The sequence below is a fragment of the Oxyura jamaicensis genome, chromosome 2 (assembly GCF_011077185.1).
Source record: "Oxyura jamaicensis isolate SHBP4307 breed ruddy duck chromosome 2, BPBGC_Ojam_1.0, whole genome shotgun sequence".
Taxonomy (NCBI): domain Eukaryota; kingdom Metazoa; phylum Chordata; class Aves; order Anseriformes; family Anatidae; genus Oxyura; species Oxyura jamaicensis.
The window spans coordinates 19,067,181-19,086,962 of record NC_048894.1 but is presented as its reverse complement, the minus strand read 5'-3'; the positions used below and the strand labels follow the sequence as shown (position 1 = coordinate 19,086,962).

At 37.6% G+C, this 19,782-nt stretch overlaps 1 protein-coding gene across 4 annotated transcripts in view; it reads left to right on the top strand.

Annotated features, from left to right (window-relative positions):
* The window catches only part of SPAG6 (sperm associated antigen 6), a 38,744-nt gene extending 19,244 nt beyond the window's left edge, over nucleotides 1-19,500 (top strand). For 2 of the 4 annotated variants that reach the window (XM_035317648.1, XM_035317651.1), the window contains 7 exons: nucleotides 3,555-3,760; nucleotides 4,659-4,832; nucleotides 7,249-7,401; nucleotides 10,229-10,420; nucleotides 11,452-11,568; nucleotides 14,281-14,426; nucleotides 16,594-19,500. In XM_035317648.1, the coding sequence (XP_035173539.1) occupies nucleotides 3,555-3,760; nucleotides 4,659-4,832; nucleotides 7,249-7,401; nucleotides 10,229-10,420; nucleotides 11,452-11,568; nucleotides 14,281-14,426; nucleotides 16,594-16,660 (1,055 nt within the window). In that variant the 3' untranslated portion in view covers nucleotides 16,661-19,500. Of the gene's footprint in view, nucleotides 1-3,554; nucleotides 3,761-4,658; nucleotides 4,833-7,248; nucleotides 7,402-10,228; nucleotides 10,421-11,451; nucleotides 11,569-12,920; nucleotides 13,045-13,180; nucleotides 13,262-14,280; nucleotides 14,427-16,593 lie in introns of those variants that run through there. The other 2 variants (XR_004748224.1, XM_035317650.1) reach the window with 2 other exon arrangements.
* The last annotated feature ends 282 nt before the right edge of the window (nucleotides 19,501-19,782 follow it).

Genomic DNA, 19,782 nt, shown 5'->3' with positions numbered 1-19,782 from the left:
TTGAACTTTTTCCACCATTTTCAGTGCAGTCGTCACTACTGTGGTTGTAATGGTCTGCATAAATCACTGATCCTGAAGTGCAGCCTTTTGGCTGCTTGTGGACTTACTCTTCCTGCGTGGCCATCACACAATCGTGGTCTTTAGAAAAATGCAGTATTAGTGGTTGTTTTACTCACAACCTGTTAGTTCCCATGGCTACACCTGCCACAACACGGTCTGTTTGAGAACACTGCTCTACATTGAAACATGCCTTTGATTCCAAGCAAAGAAGGTTTTGCTGCTGTCTTCCACTATGTGGATATGGCATTTGTTCCTGGCTGGTTTGCCTGCCCCGGGAACTACCTTGCATATTCACTTCCTCATATTCATTTTTCTGCCTCATCTTTTTTTAATCTGTACTATTATTGCTAACTTGTTAATGTGAGTATGGATTTTTTTTTTTTTCCCCCCAGATCAATCCTATAAGACTTCCCATTGATTTCAGAGGGTATGTAGTCAGGGGCTTATTGACTCCTCTTCATTCACTTTCAGCTCTCCCTGATCACATAAGCTCATGACTAGGCCTCAACTTTGAATTAATTTCTCAGTCCCTGCTGACCGCTTTGTGTTGAGACAAATCAGTACAACCCTAGTAAAACTTTTAGGTGAAATGGTGACATCTTAAACTCCAATGTCTTTCTTTATAAGTCCTCCTTATTACCTCCATGTCAGTCTGTCTTCCTGTCTGCAGTATCTTCCTCTGCTAAAATTCTCCTCATAGTTCTGGACAAAAGGAACTTTTTGAGACCAAATTCTCTTGTCTGTGAGTGTATGTGGAATCACACTTCCTACTTTCCGTCATGTAGGGAGATGTCCAACTTTATCACCATGTAGTTAGCCATGTAATTTGGTCCATTCTCTAAACTGCAGTTTCAAGCTCTGGGTTTGGATAACTTTCTGTGGGCTTAAATGATGTTCATAAATCACTTTATTTTTTGCTGCTTTTTCCTTCTTATCAACTCTTGGTCTCATCTTTACTCTGTTATTGGTGTCTTGGAACACTGTTAAGAAAAGTCTTTTTGTATTTTATTTGGTGATTGTGTGCCATCTCATTTAATTTCTTTGGCTGAATACTTTTTTTTTTTTTAATCTGTATTTCTCCTTTTAACTCTTTCTCAGCATTCTTTTCTTTTCACATCTCTCTGTGTTCTGTAATTAGATAGCAAAATTTTGTAAATAATAACAGATACACAGTCTGAATTAAAGTTGTTCTACCAAATGGGAAGGCTAATTAAGATTTGTTTTGAGAAAAATAATTGCAATTATCATACAATCATCACTACTAAGAATTGTCGGGGGAGTGATGGGAAGATGCATAATTTCTTTTGTCCCTGCCTCGGCTTTCCCGGTTTTCTGACAGTCTGTTTACTACTTGACTGTCTTCTGACACATGGTGCAGCCCTACATGTGGTAAGTTATTAGCCATGAACCTTATAAACACCAGTGGAAGAACAACCGTTTAATTAACCATGACCAACAGTAACCATCAGTATTTAAATGATATCAGGCTTCTAACAGCAAGAGCTGATCTAAATTGAATCAGATTTAGTTTGCTCTTCTAAAAGAACTTTTATTTCTACTTTTACATGCCTCGGCATTGTTGTGACCTTAAAGTATTGCTCTTTTCCTCCCTCCTTGAACTTCATAATTTCAGCTCATAAGGCATCAAAGAAACACCTTCTTCTAGTACTGTCCTGTACCTCTTGGCATTATTTTCATCATGATATTAGCATCTTCTCAGCAGAGTGTAGACAATTGAAATGGTTGTTCTGAAATTGCATCTGAGACATTGGGTCAGTAACTGAGGCACAGTCAGATTAATCAAAACCTTTGGTCAGTAGTTAATGATGTATTTCTCTTGGTCAGTGTACAGAAGAAGAAATTGAAGACAGAAGAATTTGAAGAAATCTTTTTTTTTTTTTTTCTCTTTTTAATGAGAAGCTGAATATAGTTTATATCACTTATATTGTGTAGCTCGTTTTCTGATTTGTTTTCATATGTGCTTTAGGTACATTTCATTTCAATTCTGTAAAACTGCAAATCGACCATTTGACAAGATTTTGTTCAAATCGTGTGATGTGGATTTGGAGGGTGCATACTGTACACTTTCAGCCAAACAGCTATTTGAATGGTTAATTTTTGTATTAGTTTATTTAAAAATCACTGCATTACATATAATTTTTGAAGTAATGTTTTTATACTTTGCTTAAAAGTCTATATCATGTAAAATAGCATACAGTGTAAATATTTGAAAGATCACACGTATTGGAGTGTGTGACTATAATTCACTAATTGAAAACAAATCTGGTCAGAAAAATTATTTGGATGCTAACAACCTAATGATAACATGACTTACAGATTTCGTGAAAAACTGTATTAGTCTATATATATTTAATGAAGTATGATATATTTTTCTTAGTATGAAAATCTCTTTATGGGTGGACTATAAATCAAAAGCTAAGTTAAAGTCTTGAAATACGACAGCTATATGTTGCCATGGTACTGTAAGTCAAGATAAATGTTAAAGATAATAATGGATATGCATAATAAGGTGTAGCGAAACTGAACTAAGGCCTAATAGATTATTGAATTCCCCATGATTTTTACTACTTTTTCAACACTATTTTAAAACAGCACAGCTTTGTTATACTATAAATTTTGCTTGTGGTATCCAATAATTCTTATTTTAGGACTGTGATTAATGCTGCATATGTGGACAGAGCTAATGAATTTCTAATAGTGTAATTTTTGCTCATGTCAGCTAATCATATGCTCAGTTTTTTTTTTTTTTTTTGGTCTTTTTATGTAAGGTGCAGTTAGTTAAGGATATTGTATTAATCTCAGACACACAATATCCCACTGATGATATTTCTAATTTATCTAATTGTGTGTGATAAAATTTTAATGTCATTGAAGTATATATTCTGTATTTTCCTGTGTATGGTAGCAAAACCTAATTTTGATAGGTGAGTTCAGTTTTTCCGGTCTTTTATGTAAGATAAATCTTTTGTGTATGTTTTTTGTATTTCTGTTTTTGGCATTTGATCTATGCTAGTATCTGCTTATCATTTAAAGAGGGTAAAATGCTCCCTAATTAGGTGGTTGGTAAAATTTTGGTACTTTGGCTTTCTGTGTTGTTGTTAGCCATGCATAAAATGCTTTCCTATTGATCAGTGTAGAATAGCCAGGGTTTAAACAGCTGACATCTGCTTACTTTAAAAAAAAAAAAAAAAGGAAAAAAAAAAGAAAAAGAAAACAGAATAACAAACCATTTCAGCCTAATCTACCTCAAATGTGTGCATGTAAATGGGGGTCCATCTATTGACCTGCATTCTTTTCAGTTTTGGATTGGTCCACACGGTTTATGAAACCAGGAGGGCTGATTTGAAATGCAGATGTCGAGACAGTGAGCTACACCCTCCCCTTTTTCCTTTGCTGTATCTGTCAGGGTGAAAAATGGCTTGCACAAGGGTCAGTCACCCATACTCACTTAATTACTTTCCTTGGACCTACAGAACTGTCACAAGCTGTGGTGGATGCAGGAGCTGTTCCTCTTTTAGTGCTCTGTATCCAGGAGCCAGAAATTGCTTTGAAAAGGATTGCCGCTTCAACTCTCAGTGATATTTCAAAGCATTCTCCAGAGTTAGCACAGACAGTAGTGGATGCAGGAGCTATCGCTCACTTAGCTCATATGATCCTGAACCCTGATGCTAAACTGAAGGTACATTTAAAAATTATTTTTTTAATCTCCATTTCACCAGTCATTACTTGATATTGAATCAGTGACACTGACGTGCATATTTATTTAGAAAGCTCTTGTTTTGGGTGTTAACAAAATGTAACTACATAGTTAGTGATGGAGTTCTGACTGTGTTCACTGATTTAGCTACTGGATAAAAAAACTGCTGCTCAGTGAGGATCAGCTAAACAAATCTTTAAAGTGAATGGTATTTTTTTGCGGGGAGGTGAAATTATATAGTATCATGTGAAGAATGCAATCTGATGTATGACACCATGTCCTTTTAGTTTGACATTGTCTAACATACTTTTAATGTGCAGTTCAGTTACAAAAAAGGTTTTGCATGCTTAAGATTATACCATAAAACAGTTAGTATTGATTGTATTATTGTATGTTAGAATGTGGTATCCAATGTGAATAGCTCTTGTTGAAGACTTCATCACAAGTTTAACTGAAAAAATATTTCCTTAATATGTCTTTACTGTTTTACTCTAACAGAAACATTATTAAAAATGGTACTTCGAACATAGATAAAAATTATTTGAGGTCTGACAGATCAAACTTATACAAATAAAAATACTTTCTGTAGATGTCACTAATTTTTAAATTATAGTTTTAAATAGTGTATATATTTTTTCTTTTTTGTTACATAGAATTTTGAATGACAAGAAACAAAGAAAAAACTTTTATTCAGGAACCAGCAAATGTTCTCTGCCATTATATTCGTGCATGAATTGATTCAGTGAATTGTAAAATAGCTGTAATTGTTTTCTCTATCTTGCTTTGTTTTCCTTGAAGCAATAGATTTTTGTGTGCAGGAGGAGTGTGTGTTGCAGGCTGTTTGTATACTATTGATTTTATAACAATTTTTATTTACTAGCGTCAGGTGCTGTCAGCGCTAAGCCAAATAGCAAAGCATTCAGTGGATCTTGCAGAGTTGGTGGTTGAAGCAGAAATTTTCCCAGTTGTGCTCACATGCCTGAAGGACTCAGATGAATATGTCAAGAAAAATGGTGCAACTTTAATTAGAGAGATAGCAAAGCATACGCCTGAGGTAAAACCTTGAAAATGCAAATGCAAGGTCATATCATTAGATTTTACACTTTAAATAAAATACAGGATTATTCTGTCATTTGCTTTTCGAAAGAGAGGGCAAATGGCTGTTTGGCATATTCATTGGAAAAATATGGAAATGCTTGCTGATATTATGAGATGTGTATTGAATATGAATTGGCTTAAGAAAATTGGGAATCACATAAAGTATACCTGACTATTTCATTCCATAAGATATCAGCACAAAGAGGCAATTTTAGGCTGACAATACTGTCAGCATTAGATATTAAAAACATCATGAGTAAAGCCTCAGAGAAGTCATGATAGCAGCTTACGAATGACAAGAACATGCTGTAACAGTAATAGATGGTGTGTGTCCTTCTAAAAAAATCTTTTGGGGTTGCTGGTATCACATTTTAATTATTTTTTCCAATAACAATGAAGTTAAAAAATTCCCTTATTTATTATTGAACCGATAATGATTGCTTATACTAGTTTGTGTTTGTGATCTGAGTGTCACCATTTACATTTTTTTTGCCTATATTAGATACAGGAGGATGGGGAGGTTTAGCAAAGCAAATACAGAATGAATAGGAAAAACAAATAATTATATTAATTTGTCAGATCGTAGAATCAGTTAAAAGGCTCCAAATATGACTGTGGAATGAAATATAAGGAATGTATTTGTGGAGCACGCTAGTGCTGAACACAGCCATTATGATACTAACTTAACAATTGAGAATTGTTTTATCATGAATATTGTGCTGCTTTTTCTTCAGCCTGCTTGTGTTGTAGCTGTTGTTTATTAAAGCTTGCAGTCTTATTTTCCTACATTTCCTACTTTCTTTCTGCACCTCATGTTTGATTAAACTTTGTTTTCTCAGAGAATTGAAGAAATTATCTTTACCAAAGGCAGGCATTGGAGTGGGGAGTTAGAGGCCAAACTCACAGGACTCCAGGCTAAGGCAGAAGAGCTGCTAGCACAGCATTCTTCATGTAAGGCCACTTGGCCGTCCTAGCTGCACTCTAAAAGAGCCATAGGAGGTATCTTAGTGACTCCCAGTGGAAAGTCACAACTGACATTTAACTTTAGAAAGCTTTAGAAAGCTCTCTGTATCACTGGGAAACTCTCTTGAAGCAAAACAAGTTGCAGCGGAGATAGACTGACAAATGTTATTTCTAGAGGTGTCAGCTGTCTGTCATGCAAGCATTGTGCCTTTTGGATCTCTGCTTTCTATCTGTATATGCTGTAAAAATCATGTGAAGGCCAGGATCTGGGGGTCTTGAAGTGGGGCCTGGGGCTCACAGCACCAGGGAGTGCATCTGTGCAGCAGCTCTGTGCATCTAAGTGCACGTGGCTGTGCCCAGACACAGGGCTTGGTCGTTGATGGCTGCAGTTGGCAGTCATATGAACAGTTTTTCCTAAGTAATAACTTTAAATTTCATGAAGTTGTTTCATGAATAAACAATCCCCTTTTAAAGGCTCAGAGGTAACAGTGGATTTCATGTTAACAGAAATCAATCGGATTGGAAATCCACATGCCTCCAGTTTTTGTTAATTTAAATGCAACTCCTGAGAAGGTGTTTCTTTTGCTTTGGAATCTTTGGGAAAAATGTGATATACCCAACAATGTAGAAGGAATTAATCATAATATGAAATTATGTTAATTTCTGTGCATAGTTGATACCATATATACTCTACTGATGTCCCTCAAGTGATCTGAGAATTGATACCACTTGGAAAGAAATCTGTTTCATAGCTTAATATCCACAGCAAGCATCACAGACTGTGCACATGATTTTCATTTATAAGCAAGGCATTATAATTTGGCATTCTGGAGCAAACACCATTGCCCATTAAGGGTGCTCCCTGGACACATCCTTTATAGTACCATAACATGGCAAAATGGTGTAGTCTGAGCTGGTTTTGTGCAGCCGTGACAGTTGCCTTTGGCTTTGTGCCCAAGTTGGGGAATCCACAAGGGCTTTTATGCTGCAGAGGTTATCTATAAAGTGCAAGTGAGAGGAGGAGTGGGATTTTCCCTCTGTTCTTGCACAGAAATTTGTTGGCTTGGAGTAGGTGTGTCTTAAGGTCATTCGTGTGATAGGCTGTCACTTGGATGAATCTTTGGTGTATAATAATGGAGCTGAGAATAAGTCACCCCTTCCTATACAGCATCAAGAATTCAGAATCCTGATTTCCTTACAGTAAAGTCAATCAAAATCAGGGTAGCAAAACAGTTTAATTCCTGAGAACTTCATGCTTCACTCAGTGCTTGACAGTCAGCATGATATGTCAGTCTTATTCCAGCTTTATTTTGTAAGTCAGGAGCAATACATGTAAAGACTTTTATAATGTGGTGCTTTATGCCTGTTGCTACTTCACAGTACCTAATCTGTTCCGTTTATCTTTGCAGCTTTCACAGTTTATAGTAAATGCAGGTGGAGTTGCTGCTGTGATTGATTGTATTGGCAGCTGCAGAGGGACTGTCAGACTGCCTGGCATCATGATGCTTGGTTATGTAGCAGCTCATTCAGAGAACCTGTCAATGGCAGTGATTGTCTCCAAGGTTAGCTATCACTTTGCCTTCTTTCTATAATTCTTCAGTGGTATTCTGAGTAAGAGATACAAATTAACATAGGCAGAGCACGTGTTTTGTGACAATTATATACTTGCTGTTGATTAATGTACTTTCTTGTAATATTGTGGCTTGCAATGTCTGAAATAGTGGTAACCTGATCAAAGTTGGTCCTTATGAAGTTGAACCTTTTATGAAATGTCTTGGATTAGTCTGTGAACATATAGTGTATTCCACTACAGGATTTTTCTGTGTTGCAATTGAATGAGTATAAAAAAAATAAGTCAGTGAATTTCTATGGTCTGTTTCCTCTTAAAATGAATATTTGTGGCTACATCAAAACCCTTTTTGAAACAAGAATGTTTTATGGCACATTCTTTATTGCACTAGCATGACTGTGCTAGTATTGCTAGAGTAGTCTTGCAACAGAAATCTGTAGACTTGCAGAGACCTCAGTTTCTGAAATGTAGTATGGTTTGATTCAGCTGTGCAAGTGGTATTTCAAATGAGATAAACTATTCGTTTTCAGATTTAAATAAATTTTGCGAGGCAATGAGATAGAAGGGAGATACAGAAGGGTCATTTGCAATATCTGCAGTAGCTGAAATTAGTGTCTGACGTAATATTCTGATGTGAATAATGCTAACTAATGACATTAGGAGGGAGGGATTAATTTCACTGAGTACTGTTGGCCCATTTTCTCACTAGCAGGTTGAGGAAGGTGATTCTCCCCCTCTGCTCTACTCTTGTGAGACCCCACCTTGAGTTCTGTGTTCAGCTCTGGAGACCCCAGCATGAGGAAGGCATGGACCTGTTACAGCAGGTCCAGAGGAGGGCCATGAGGACGATCAAAGGGCTGGAGCACCTCTCCTATGAAGACAGGCTGAGAGAGCTGGGGCTGTTCGGCCCAGAGAAGAAAAGGCTCTGATATAGCAGCCTTCCAGTGCTTAAAGGGGACCTACAGAAAAGATGAGGAAGTAGTGATAGGATGAGGGGTAGCAATTTTAAACTAAAAGAGAGTAGGTTTAGATTAGACATTAGGAAGAAATTATTTTCTCAGAGGATGGTGAAGCACTGGAACAGGTTGCCCCAAGCAACTGTGGATGCCCCATCCCTGGAGGTGTTCAAGGCCAGGTTGGATGGGGCGTTGGGCAACCTGGTCTGGTGGGAGGTGTCTCTGCACATGGAAGGGTGGTTGGAGTTAGATGATCTTTAAGGCCCTTCCAACCCAAAACATTCTATGATTCTGTGATTTAAAATTTACTATATGAATGGAAACAGCTAAGCTATAAAAACTGAGGAACAGAAATGTCTTCTAGTAGGAATGCAAGTTAGAAAATTGAAATTGCTACAACATCAATAAGTACACAGAGAAGGTAGGTATGATCAAAAAATTCTCTTTTGTATTTGAAAACTGAAGAGACAAATGGTTCTGGCTTGTTGTCTCTGGAGGTCCATCTTCTGTGGATGTGCCCATGTCTCACTCTTGTCAGTCATACCTAGAGCAAACATGCTTCTGCAGTTAAGTGCTTGAAATTAAGCGTGGCAAATGCAGTTCACGAGGAAGCACCCAAGTAAGTGATAATTTTTTGAAGCATAGTAATGATTTGATTGCTACCATAACTGAATGGGATGCAGTGAGAGGTTTTGTAGGAATCTTAACAAACTCATGAAATATTTTAATGAATGATCCCCAAAAGAAACCTGAATAAACCCAAAGCCCATGAGAAAAAAAATGTTTTGGGGAAACTGAGTTTTATCAAGTGGTGCATAGTGCTGAGGGCAGGGCTCGGGAAACTGGGACCATTTGAAAATAACACATCTAAGATGTCATGACATAAAGTTACAGTTTCATACTGCTGTACTGTCTCCTGGAAAGGATGAATTTTTAAAAGTGACTTTGTGTGTTTCTGGACAAACACTTCATTGTGGTCTTCAGCAGTGCTGTGTCAAAAAAAAAAAAAGGCACTTCAGTCCTTTGCAGTAGTAAAGAGTGGAAGATAAAATATTGTAGATTAACATTTTTTTCCACTAGTCCTAGTGCATATAGTCCTGTTGTCTGTATTTGATGAAGGGAGTACAGGAAAGAATAAAATTGATCCAGGGAATGGAAAAAAAAAAGATCTAGTTAGGGATTTAGTAGCCTTGCCTCACCTAAAATAGCATGAAATGATACCTGTTGAACTATCCTGGACATAGAATACTGGCTACTGAGTAGCTCCATAATCCTGTGGAGAAAGGATAAAGATAGTGACCCTGAACCAGAAGAACTTCAGTAACCGCTGGATGTGAGTGAGGTCTTCTCCATCTCTTGATGTCTTCATGTCAAGAGTTGAAGTCTTTCTGGAAGTTATTGGATGCATCAAACATGAACTACTGAGCTCAAGAAGAGGTTTATGATGTGAAATGTAGTGCTGTGACTAAAAGAAAGTTAAATGACTGAATGATTGAGTTGTTCTGCTCTTAAACTGCTGTCATAGATTCATAAGCACTGCATCTCTTATTTTCAGTCTGACAAAATGAAACCTTTACTGTTAGTACAGCTTGAATTAAGTGATGTGTTCCTTTTATCCCTTAAAGTCTGTGTGTTAGCTCCAACTGACTTAGAATATTGAATCTGTTTCCTTTTGTTTAACTAGATTTGTAAAGATTTCTTCAAAATTCTTGCTAGTCATGATGATGGAAAAATATGACAACAAGTGTTCTCTTATAGCTTATAAGTGTTCTCTTATAAGTGTTCTCTTATGACAACCTACTAGTTTAGTTATCCTCTCTTGGTGTAGATTTGTAAAGGTTGTGCTTTTGGTTAATGCTACAGGGAATACCACCACTGTGTACCTGCTTGGTAGAAGAACAAGAAGATCATATTAAGGCAGCAGCTGCTTGGGCCTTGGGACAGGTCGGAAGACATACTCCTGAACATGCACGTGCTGTTGCAGTAGCAAATGTCCTACCCACACTGCTTTCTATGTATATGGACACACACAGTTCAGAAGATCTTCAAGTGAAAGCAAGTATATTCACAGTATCTGCAGTATGACATATTTATTGTAACCAACAAGTATAAGTGCTTAAAAACTGTTAAATGGTAAATGCTTTTATTGATATTCAATGAGTTGTGGATTTCCTGTGTGGAGTGTGTCTGAAGGCTGTGTGGCATTTTTTAAGGACTGGTTGGTCTTAATGGGTGTGCATATGGTGCCTGCCAAATCATTTGGTACAGCCAGAGCAGTATAGTCCCTCATTTTCTTCCTACTTTAGATCAGAGCTGTTATGTAGGACCTTTCCTCCATGGCAGCTAGTAGAGCTGGACTTGGGTAAAATGTAGTTTTGAGCGACCGTAAGTTAATTGACTGAATAGTATTATATGACAGGATATGGTCTCCCAGGTTGTACTGTGCCTCTTTACAGTCCACCAAAGTATAATGAATTCCAGATCTATAAAATAAGAAGACAATTTTGCATTGTAATTTTCAATGCTTACAAAAATATCAAGGCTAAATTAGTTGTACGTACGGTCCTAAATAATGAGGTCATTACTGCTTCTTGTAGCCAGCACTGCGTCTGTTTTCAGAAACCAGGCACTGACACAACTCTTCCACTGTCTCTCTTTCCCTTGCTGCCTGGATGGTAGTGCACCTCACTATCCCACACCAGCAGATTCTCCTAATAAGTCACTTCTAAAATACAATCTTCTAAACTGTGTTTTGATTTAGCTTTCTTATTATATTACAGTGCTTCAATTTACTTAAAGGGTCTACTCCTGGTTCTGTTGTAGCCAAAGTAAAATTGCCATTACTTTGACTGTAGATAGCATAATAAGAATATAATGCACTGTAGGTTTGAGGTTTAATAAATCTAAGTAGAAAATTGATCAGAATTCTGTACGAGTATTTTCTGAATAAAAAGTATGATGTCCATCAGGTCACTCTAATAAAGAATCAATCTGCTTTTTTGGTCAGACTTCAGGGATATGTATCATGAATTCTTGTTGTTTTCATTGATGTCTTACTATAGTAATCTTATTTTGCATTTCAATAGACTAAAAGAGCATTAAAGAACATACTTCAGAAATGCACATATCTTCCAGCACTTGAACCATTGCTGCATGATGCCCCTCCCAATATTATGAAACACATTGTTGGGCAGTTTAGCAAGGTAAGAAAAGGCTCTGCTTGATGACTAATGCGTTGTTTTCCATTTAGCAAGAAAGCTATCATTCCAAAGATGGGGCATCTGTAAAGGTCTTAGTTTTCTCAGGATCCTCAAGCATCCCTTGCAGAAGCAGTTTGAAGTGTTGTGCTTTGTTGTCTGATAAAATTGGATACTGTTTTATCTGGAACTTGCTATAATTCATCCTAAGACAGTGAGAAAACAATTGCTTATAAGCAAGGTGGTTCTTTTCTTCTTTGCCTCTTGAGATTAAGTGAAATACTAACTCATGTGCAAATACTTTCACTGAGCCAATGCATCACATAAATCCCTGTTATATCTGTTTTAGACAAAGTGCAAGCTGTCTGTACAGGACAGGAGTTGCTTAAGTTGGATGTTTTACAGTAACCTAGAATGCAAAGACTTCATCGCTTCCGTTCTCATTAATTTTCAGTCTCAATTAAGAAAGCTTAAAAAATTCTACATCTTTTCTCATCTCTGTCAAAATTTTAACTGTTTATTATTCATTGCATTATTGATTTGAGCACAGCATGTAAAGAGCAATACGGTTTAATCAAAATATTTACAATTAATTAATTAATTCCTCACTAAACAGGAGACTTCTAGTTATGCTTACTGGCAATTGAGAATCCCGCTTAACTATAGACTTTTCTTCTGTGCAGTTTAATCTACTTGGAGTATAATGCAGTATATGCAGTGCGATCTATTTGCAGGGGTACCAGATTTTCTTGATGAGGTGTGCTTTCTGGAAATAGCTGAGTAAAACTCTTGATTGGTAATTAATTCTTCTTATCACAGATCTGGAAGTACTGCTGTTTGTAGTGCAGATTGGAGATTTGCTCAGAATGCAGTGCCTTTGGCTTTTGTGTGTTAACTAGAACTATTAAAGAGTTAAGTGTGTAGTAACTGGTTACCCAGTGTACATCCATTTGAGTGTTTTTTGCTGTTGAAGTGATTTTGTACCCTTTATATCAGCTGATATTTTGTTTAATTATTCTTCTTCTACATTGTATTAAACTGTACTTGTCCAGCATTTGTTACTCTAAAGTATACATTTAAAATGAAGTTCTTTGCTCTAAAAGCTTTTTTTTCAGTCCTGTAGTGAAACTTAGGAATTTCCTATTTTTAAACCTGAGGTGTATTAGTTTTGTTGGCTTATTTATAGCTCAGTAAAAGCCTTATTTCTGAGCTGTGCTTCAGGGTGGGATGCTACGTGCTTTCACTGCTGGACTCTCTCATTTTAGCATTGCCCTTTCCAGGGTCTTTACAATTCTGTGCTGTCTCAGTTTGGACTCGGGGTGGGGAGAGACTGTCTCAGAGGTGTTGTCTGTCTTTAGAGCCTCTTCCAAGAAACTTTTCTGCTGTCTATCCTGTCTGGGAGTCACAGTGTGGAGGAAGAAGGCAGGGAAAGGGACATATCCTGTCTCCTTGCTAGTTCCTTCTTGGCAGTTCTTGTGGGAGGTATGTGGAAACAGCTGTCTGTTTAGTTCCCAGAATGAAACGACCACAGTTGTTCTCGACACTTCTCTGGAACATAGTAGAGAGAAGTCTCTGTGCTCTCCTTGTTTTTCCTTACCTGTCTGTTGATTTTGTGCAGCCTAGAGGGACCAGAGAAATGAAGGCTGTTTGCCCATATGCGTGACAGAAATTTCATCTCTCTTTTCCTCTGTCCTTTTAGGTAATCCCTTCCTCCTTCAAGGCTCTTGTTTTACACTGACACACAGTCAAATTTATGGCTCGATTTGTCCAACCAGGGTGAAGGCTTACAAAATGCTTTTGCCCCCGTAGCCCATAGTATGTAGCTCTGAGGGTTGGCTTTAAACCCATCTGTTTTTGTTGTAGATGCAGCTGACATCTTGCATTATCTTTTTTTTTTTTTTTTTTTTTTTTTTTTTTTAATATTATTGCAGCCCTGTGGGCCTATGGACTACATGCTGTCATTCTCCATTGCCTGGCCCAGCCCCCACCTCTCTCTTTCTTTCGTCCTCTGGAAAAAACTGCATATTGGCATCACTCAGGGAGTGCAGAATGTATTGTCTGATCATTTCTGCTTCTCATCCCCTTTGGCTGCAGAAACTTAACATTTTTGCTTTGTGTGTGTATGTGTGTAAAAGGCTTCCATGGCTACACAGTGTGTTGTAGGATTTTAATATCCAGGAATTTAATAGTAGCATGTAATGCTTCAAGGCTGCATTGTTCACTTGCAACAATTCTCAGTATTGTTTTCACGCAATAATCTATACTAGATCATTATGATGATATAAAATTCTGCTCTACAATTAAACTGTGGGAATTGACATAAAAGACCTGAATAACTTGGTTTAAGTGGAACAGATGCTGTTGTTATTCCATGTTAGTATTCTGTTTTTATTATCTGTTTAATCTCCACAATCATATTGTCTCTGTAGGGATAATTCAAGAAATATTACTTATGGAGCAATAAATGTTCAAATCAGAATTTTTATATATGTTATGTATTAAAGTACATGTTAAATTACATTATAACAGTAAAGGGCTGGTTTATTATTTTTGCTGTATACCTGTGTGTTAAAATACAGTAGGCATTACAGATAAACCTCTGATGTGTTCCACTTTAGCTGTCCTCTGAATTAAACACAGATAAGCAATATTTGAGCCCAGTAGCACAGAGATTCCTTTAAAATAATATATTATTTTTATGTACTTTTCTGTGCATAGGTGTTACCACATGACAGTAAAGCACGTCGTCTCTTTGTAACAACTGGTGGACTTAAAAAGGTTCAAGAAATAAAAGCAGAACCCGGGTCACTTCTTCAGGAGTATATCAACACTATTAACAATTGCTTTCCAGAGGAAATAGTAAGGTAGGGAAAATGAAATCTAAAAAAATCCATACTTTTAGATGTTCTTCATAGTAGCTATACGAAGTGAAGATTTAAAATACTGAACTTCTACATGACTTTTGTTTTTAATCAAACAATGTATAACATTTCGTTAAATGCCCCAGTGGTAACCACAGATTTTAGTTACATACTTCTGAAAACTTTGTATTTTCTGATTGTTTTGGGGAATAAATTTATTTGTTTGTAAATAAAGCCCAAATAATCAGGCTGTTGCAGGAAACTGAGATGAAAAGTTAGTCCTACAATACCTAGATGAACCCTGAGGCTTCAGCCCAGCCACTCATAGTTAGGAATGTCTATAGCAAGTTTGGTTTATCTTGGTAACTTATCTGTGGATTTCTCAGGTATTGGTGAACCTTTGGTTACTTCCTTGACTTCCTTAAGCGCCTGTCTGAACTAGTGTATTCAGAGGCTCCTTTGAAACTTCCTCTGATATACAGACGGTGCAGTTGCTCTGTCCACAGCTGCCCTTCCTCCCCCAGCCTCATCATGAGGCTTAAGTGTTATATAAAAGGACCATGCACCAGCTGTCTGCACCAAGTTGAACTTTGCCCTTAATGAATACAGAAACACTATTAAATAGCTTACAGTCAAAATGTCACCATCCTAAATTGTAATAAGGAGGTAAATGCCCTCCTAGATTCTAGATATCCATTTACCAGTCCTTCACTCCATCAGCACATCAAAAGGATGTTGTACTCATGCACTCCCTCTACAGGGTCTGAAAATCTGCATCATCAATTTTAATTATAGCAACAGAGTTCTGTAGTTAATAGCAGCTACAGACAGTCATGCAAAATGAAGCCCAGTGTGTCTCCACAAGGAAAAGCTGTCAAACGGGTAAAAGCAAAATCATAAAGAAACTCTATTCTGCAGCTACAAATACCAGCACTTCAAAGGGAAAGATTTTGTTTACACTTCTCTGGATATAATTAATGTTTTCCTGTTCCATCTATTTTATTTTTCTGTAAATGAAACAAGCCTACTTATGGAGGCAGAGATGTAACAAAGGAAGACCCCTTCGAGCATCTCCTGCTTGCCTCTTTGTGCTACTGCCTGGTGGTGTTTCTGCTGTCCAAGGCACAGCTGCTATACTAGACTCCAGGTCTGGGTTTGTTTCGGAGACTGTTATTCCAGGCCGTTTGCAGACTGAATATCATAACAGTGTATTGAAAAGTTAGTTTTACTATTGGAGAACTAATCAGATTTTAAAAGACTTTAAAATGCTGTATTATGCAGAAATAATTCAGAAAATGAAAATCTTTGAGGTAAGTGGATCATTCTTTAATGTGAAAAGATCGGAGATTTTTACTTGAATACATTTTAGGCATGCACTACATAGAATTGTGTTCCTCTCTCCTTATAGTTAAAGCTTCCAGGGTTCAGAGAGGACATCTTAACATGCCTGCAAAACCAAGAATGTACTGTGATGGATTTCTTTAGAATAGCATGATAATAATTTTCAGATACTCTTAACGTGGAAAACAAGAACTAAATGCAGCTTTGATGATGCTTGCGTATTGGAAGCATGCAGTTGGTCCATTGTGGAAAACCAACTGAATGACAGCAGGACAATAATGGTACCATAGAGTTCTACTCTAGTGAAAACCTATTGGATAATCTCCACCATTGAGCTGACACTAGAGACGGAAGGTCACTGTGATCATTTTTTTGTTGTTCCAGAATCAATGTCTCTTGCAGTAATGTAGCCTTCACATTAGCTTTGGGGTGTGTGCTGTTTCACAAACAGCAGTAGGCTATTTTTCTCTGGCAGCCTATGATTCAATGCAAGCTCATGCCTTTTTATTAAAGAACCTAATTTCAATAGAAGTTAATATCTATGTTTCCCAGTAAAGACGATGCTTATGGCTGCTTGAACCTCTCTTAAAAATTTGCCACTGCCCCAGAAGAAGCCAACATTTTTTTTTAAAACCTGACTTCCAATCATAAATGATAATGTAAGTTGAAAAGCAGACTTACAGCACTCTAGGAGAATAACTGTAGTGTTTGTTGACCAATGTTTAATGCTGGGATTTTTTCCCCGATCGATAGAAATATGAATAGTTTCATTACTTAGCACAGAACATGCTTTGTAGTCTAATGCACAAACAATATGTTTCTCTTTCAGGTATTATTCCCCTGGATATTCTGAGATACTTCTGGAACGGGTGGAAAATTACCAGCCAGTTTTATAAACTTCAACTTTTTATTAGAGCTGTATTTCACATTTATGCTTTTATGACTGTAATACAAATACAGCTGTTGAAACCCTTGTTAGATTCTGAAATCTCCTTCTACTGTTTGAATCACTGAAAGAGCTCAGCACTTCCAGCAAGCTGTATTTTGTTTCTTATAAAATTATTGCTAAGTTTTTGTTCCTATTTGTTTTTTTCTCTAACTTTACTACCACATACTGCAGCATATATCAATGGAATTTCATGCAGGGGTGATGATTTATCACAAAGCTTTTTTAGAGTCAGTCATTTCCTCTTCCTTCCACAAGAAAGGTTTGTTATTATCTCATTCAAATTTTATCCTTCTCAGTACTTTATCGATTTTTCCCCCTTCTGCCTTTGCATATTGTTTAGAGCTTCCCAAGCTTGAGAGCAGGAGGAAAAAGTTGTCCCTTGTGCCTTTTCTAATTATGGAATCCATTCTGCACTGAGATATTTCCTACCACTACCTTTGTGGAGTGATATGATTTTGCATTCCCAAACATGCTAATAGCTGCTAAATAAAAAGGTAATCAACTCTGATGATGATAAAAGGGCCCTATTCTGCATGCTACAATAGTGTGGTGGTCCTGCCATGCTAGACAGTAGACCTACTGCAGAAGTTCTCCTAATTAAGGCAGGATTATGTGGAGGGGTGGAACAATACATTGTTTGGTGTATGCGTCATTGTTCCTCTTGGAATGGACAGAGTGAACTCAGAACTTCCATGGATACAAAGGACCCTGTGAGGTTCTGCCCCATTTGGGTCAGCAGTGTTTGGGCAACTCAGGAAGAGAGGAGAAATGCTTGGCTGCAGGAATACTGTTAGCAAAGCTTTGAGCTCATTCAGGGGAAACCTGGGGATACTTGAGTCCCACTGATTTGAGTGATGGCACTAAGACTACTCAGTACCTATTCTTCAAGTGATGAAACTGCTGCAGATTTGAGTAGAAACACACTTGGAACTTAAACTTACAGATCACATAGACGTGGAGGTTATTGGAGGTATGAACTGTTAGATGTAGGACATCCAGGAAATTTTTGTGCCCTTTTTTGTAGAGTGAAAAGACTGTTACATTTTTCCTGCTCTTCTGGTGTGCTGTAGCAGCAGGGAGCATCATACAACCCTTTAGTATTCATCAAGTAATAGGTAATTGTCACTTACTATTTTTTGTTCTGCTAACCATCTTTCTCTCCTTAGTATGTAGCAGTTTCTATTTTTTTTCTTTTTTCCCAAAGAGCAATATGCAGCGTTTCTGGAATGGGATGTTGAAATGCTGGCAGCTGCAAGGGAATACAATACTTGAAAACCCCTGCAGGAGAAACTTGTCTACTTTCTTAAACATATTAACTGAATGAGTTTATAAAACAGGGATAGTCTCTTCTATTACTTGTAAAAAAGAGAGCAGAGACTTACTGCAGTTGGAAATGATTTAGAGTGGGTTTTCCCTGCCAAATTCCAAATGACTATTTTCTTCTTGTCAGCATATTTTTCAACAGTTCACAAAACCATTGATGGGCTATCTTGTGCTAAGGTTTGATTCTACAGAGGGCTATGCTGCTGGTCTGAGGTACTCGGTGCTCTCAGACTCGTCTGAGAAGCAAGGGGTGCCCAGTAGCTGGCTGTATGGCACACAACTGAGACGTTGGTCTCATGAATGCTGATGTATAAAACCACACCATCTGGGTTCTTGCCTTAGCCTACACCAGAAGGAGAAGTCTTAGAATTGACTAACCATGTGCCATTTTTTTTTGTTTGTTTTCATATTTTGACATTATTGATGTTACAACACTGGTGGAAAAACATTAGGTCTATTAAGAAAATCATTGTAATACTCAATAGATTTTGCATTATTTGCAAAATGCATTATGGATATTTAAAAATCAAATATTGTACAGTCTCTGAAAGAAAATTTACTGCAAGGACTTCCAGAGAGTCTTGAAGGATCTGCGGCCATTCTTTTCCCTAATAGAACAGAAATCCTGTAGAAGGCTGAATGCAGTTGCAGGGCAGATGGGAGTCAGGGTAGGTATTTAGCTGTGTGCCTGTAGCTGCGTCTTGTGTTTGGGAGCACACCCACAACACACGGTGCTAATGTATGTGTTTTGTGTGGAGAGAGCAAAGAGGCTTCGGCCTCCTGACAAAGGTGCTACACTGTAGTGATTCCACAGGGTTAAATTTCAATGCCTAAACCATTTGTCCACAGTTTTTTTTGCAGTCTTTTTCTGATTGCTGACAAAGGAAATGATTGCACAAGGCAAACCTTCAAAGTGATTTGATTTTGTAGGGTGCAATCTCAATCAGATCTAGCATAAGTACATCTTTACACCAGTTGCACAGTTCTGTCCTAGGCTGCTGGAGCTGTTTGGCCTCTTGTTGTGGGTCTCCCTCCTGGATGATGCCACATCCCAGTAGGCTGTGGCAGTGCAAAGTCCTCTCGTGCATACTTGGAGAAGCCCTCAGCTCTCCTATGCTGGCAGACTGCTTCCCTGCATTGTACGTACACCCTGTGGCTGGAAGCTTACCTTGTGGTGCACATCTGCACAAGGCAGATATTGTCACTGCAACAGAATTATCACTAATTTGTATTTTAGGCTTACTTTACTAGGGCAAGAGCTGCTTTTTTTTTTTTTTTTTTTTTTTTTTCCCCTTTAGTATTTCACGGAATCCAATGTATGTGTTGTGTTTCTGTTCTACCCTCTTGTTTGACTTAAGTCGTCATCTAAAACTATATTAATGTTTGTAATTGCTGCTCTGGCAAGCTTCAAGTGTGTACCATTTGTCTCAATTTCATAGAATAAAATGTAGATTTGCATTTTAATTCATTGTGTAAATGCTGTTTTCATGCTAGTTCGTGACTGTGATGCTAGTGAAGATGAAGAGTAGGCTCATTTTGCAGCTGAGCCCGACACCACCTCTGAATGTTTGTCTCAGCATACCACTCAACAGTGCCTGAATTTCTCCTTCTGAGCTTAGAGACATACAACAATTTCAAGTAAGAATCCTTCTCACAGAGGTGGCTTATTAAGACACACAAAGAAAATTAAGCCAGCACTTTGGCAGAAGTGAATGTAAGCAGGGACAGCCCTTAAATCATTTTGCC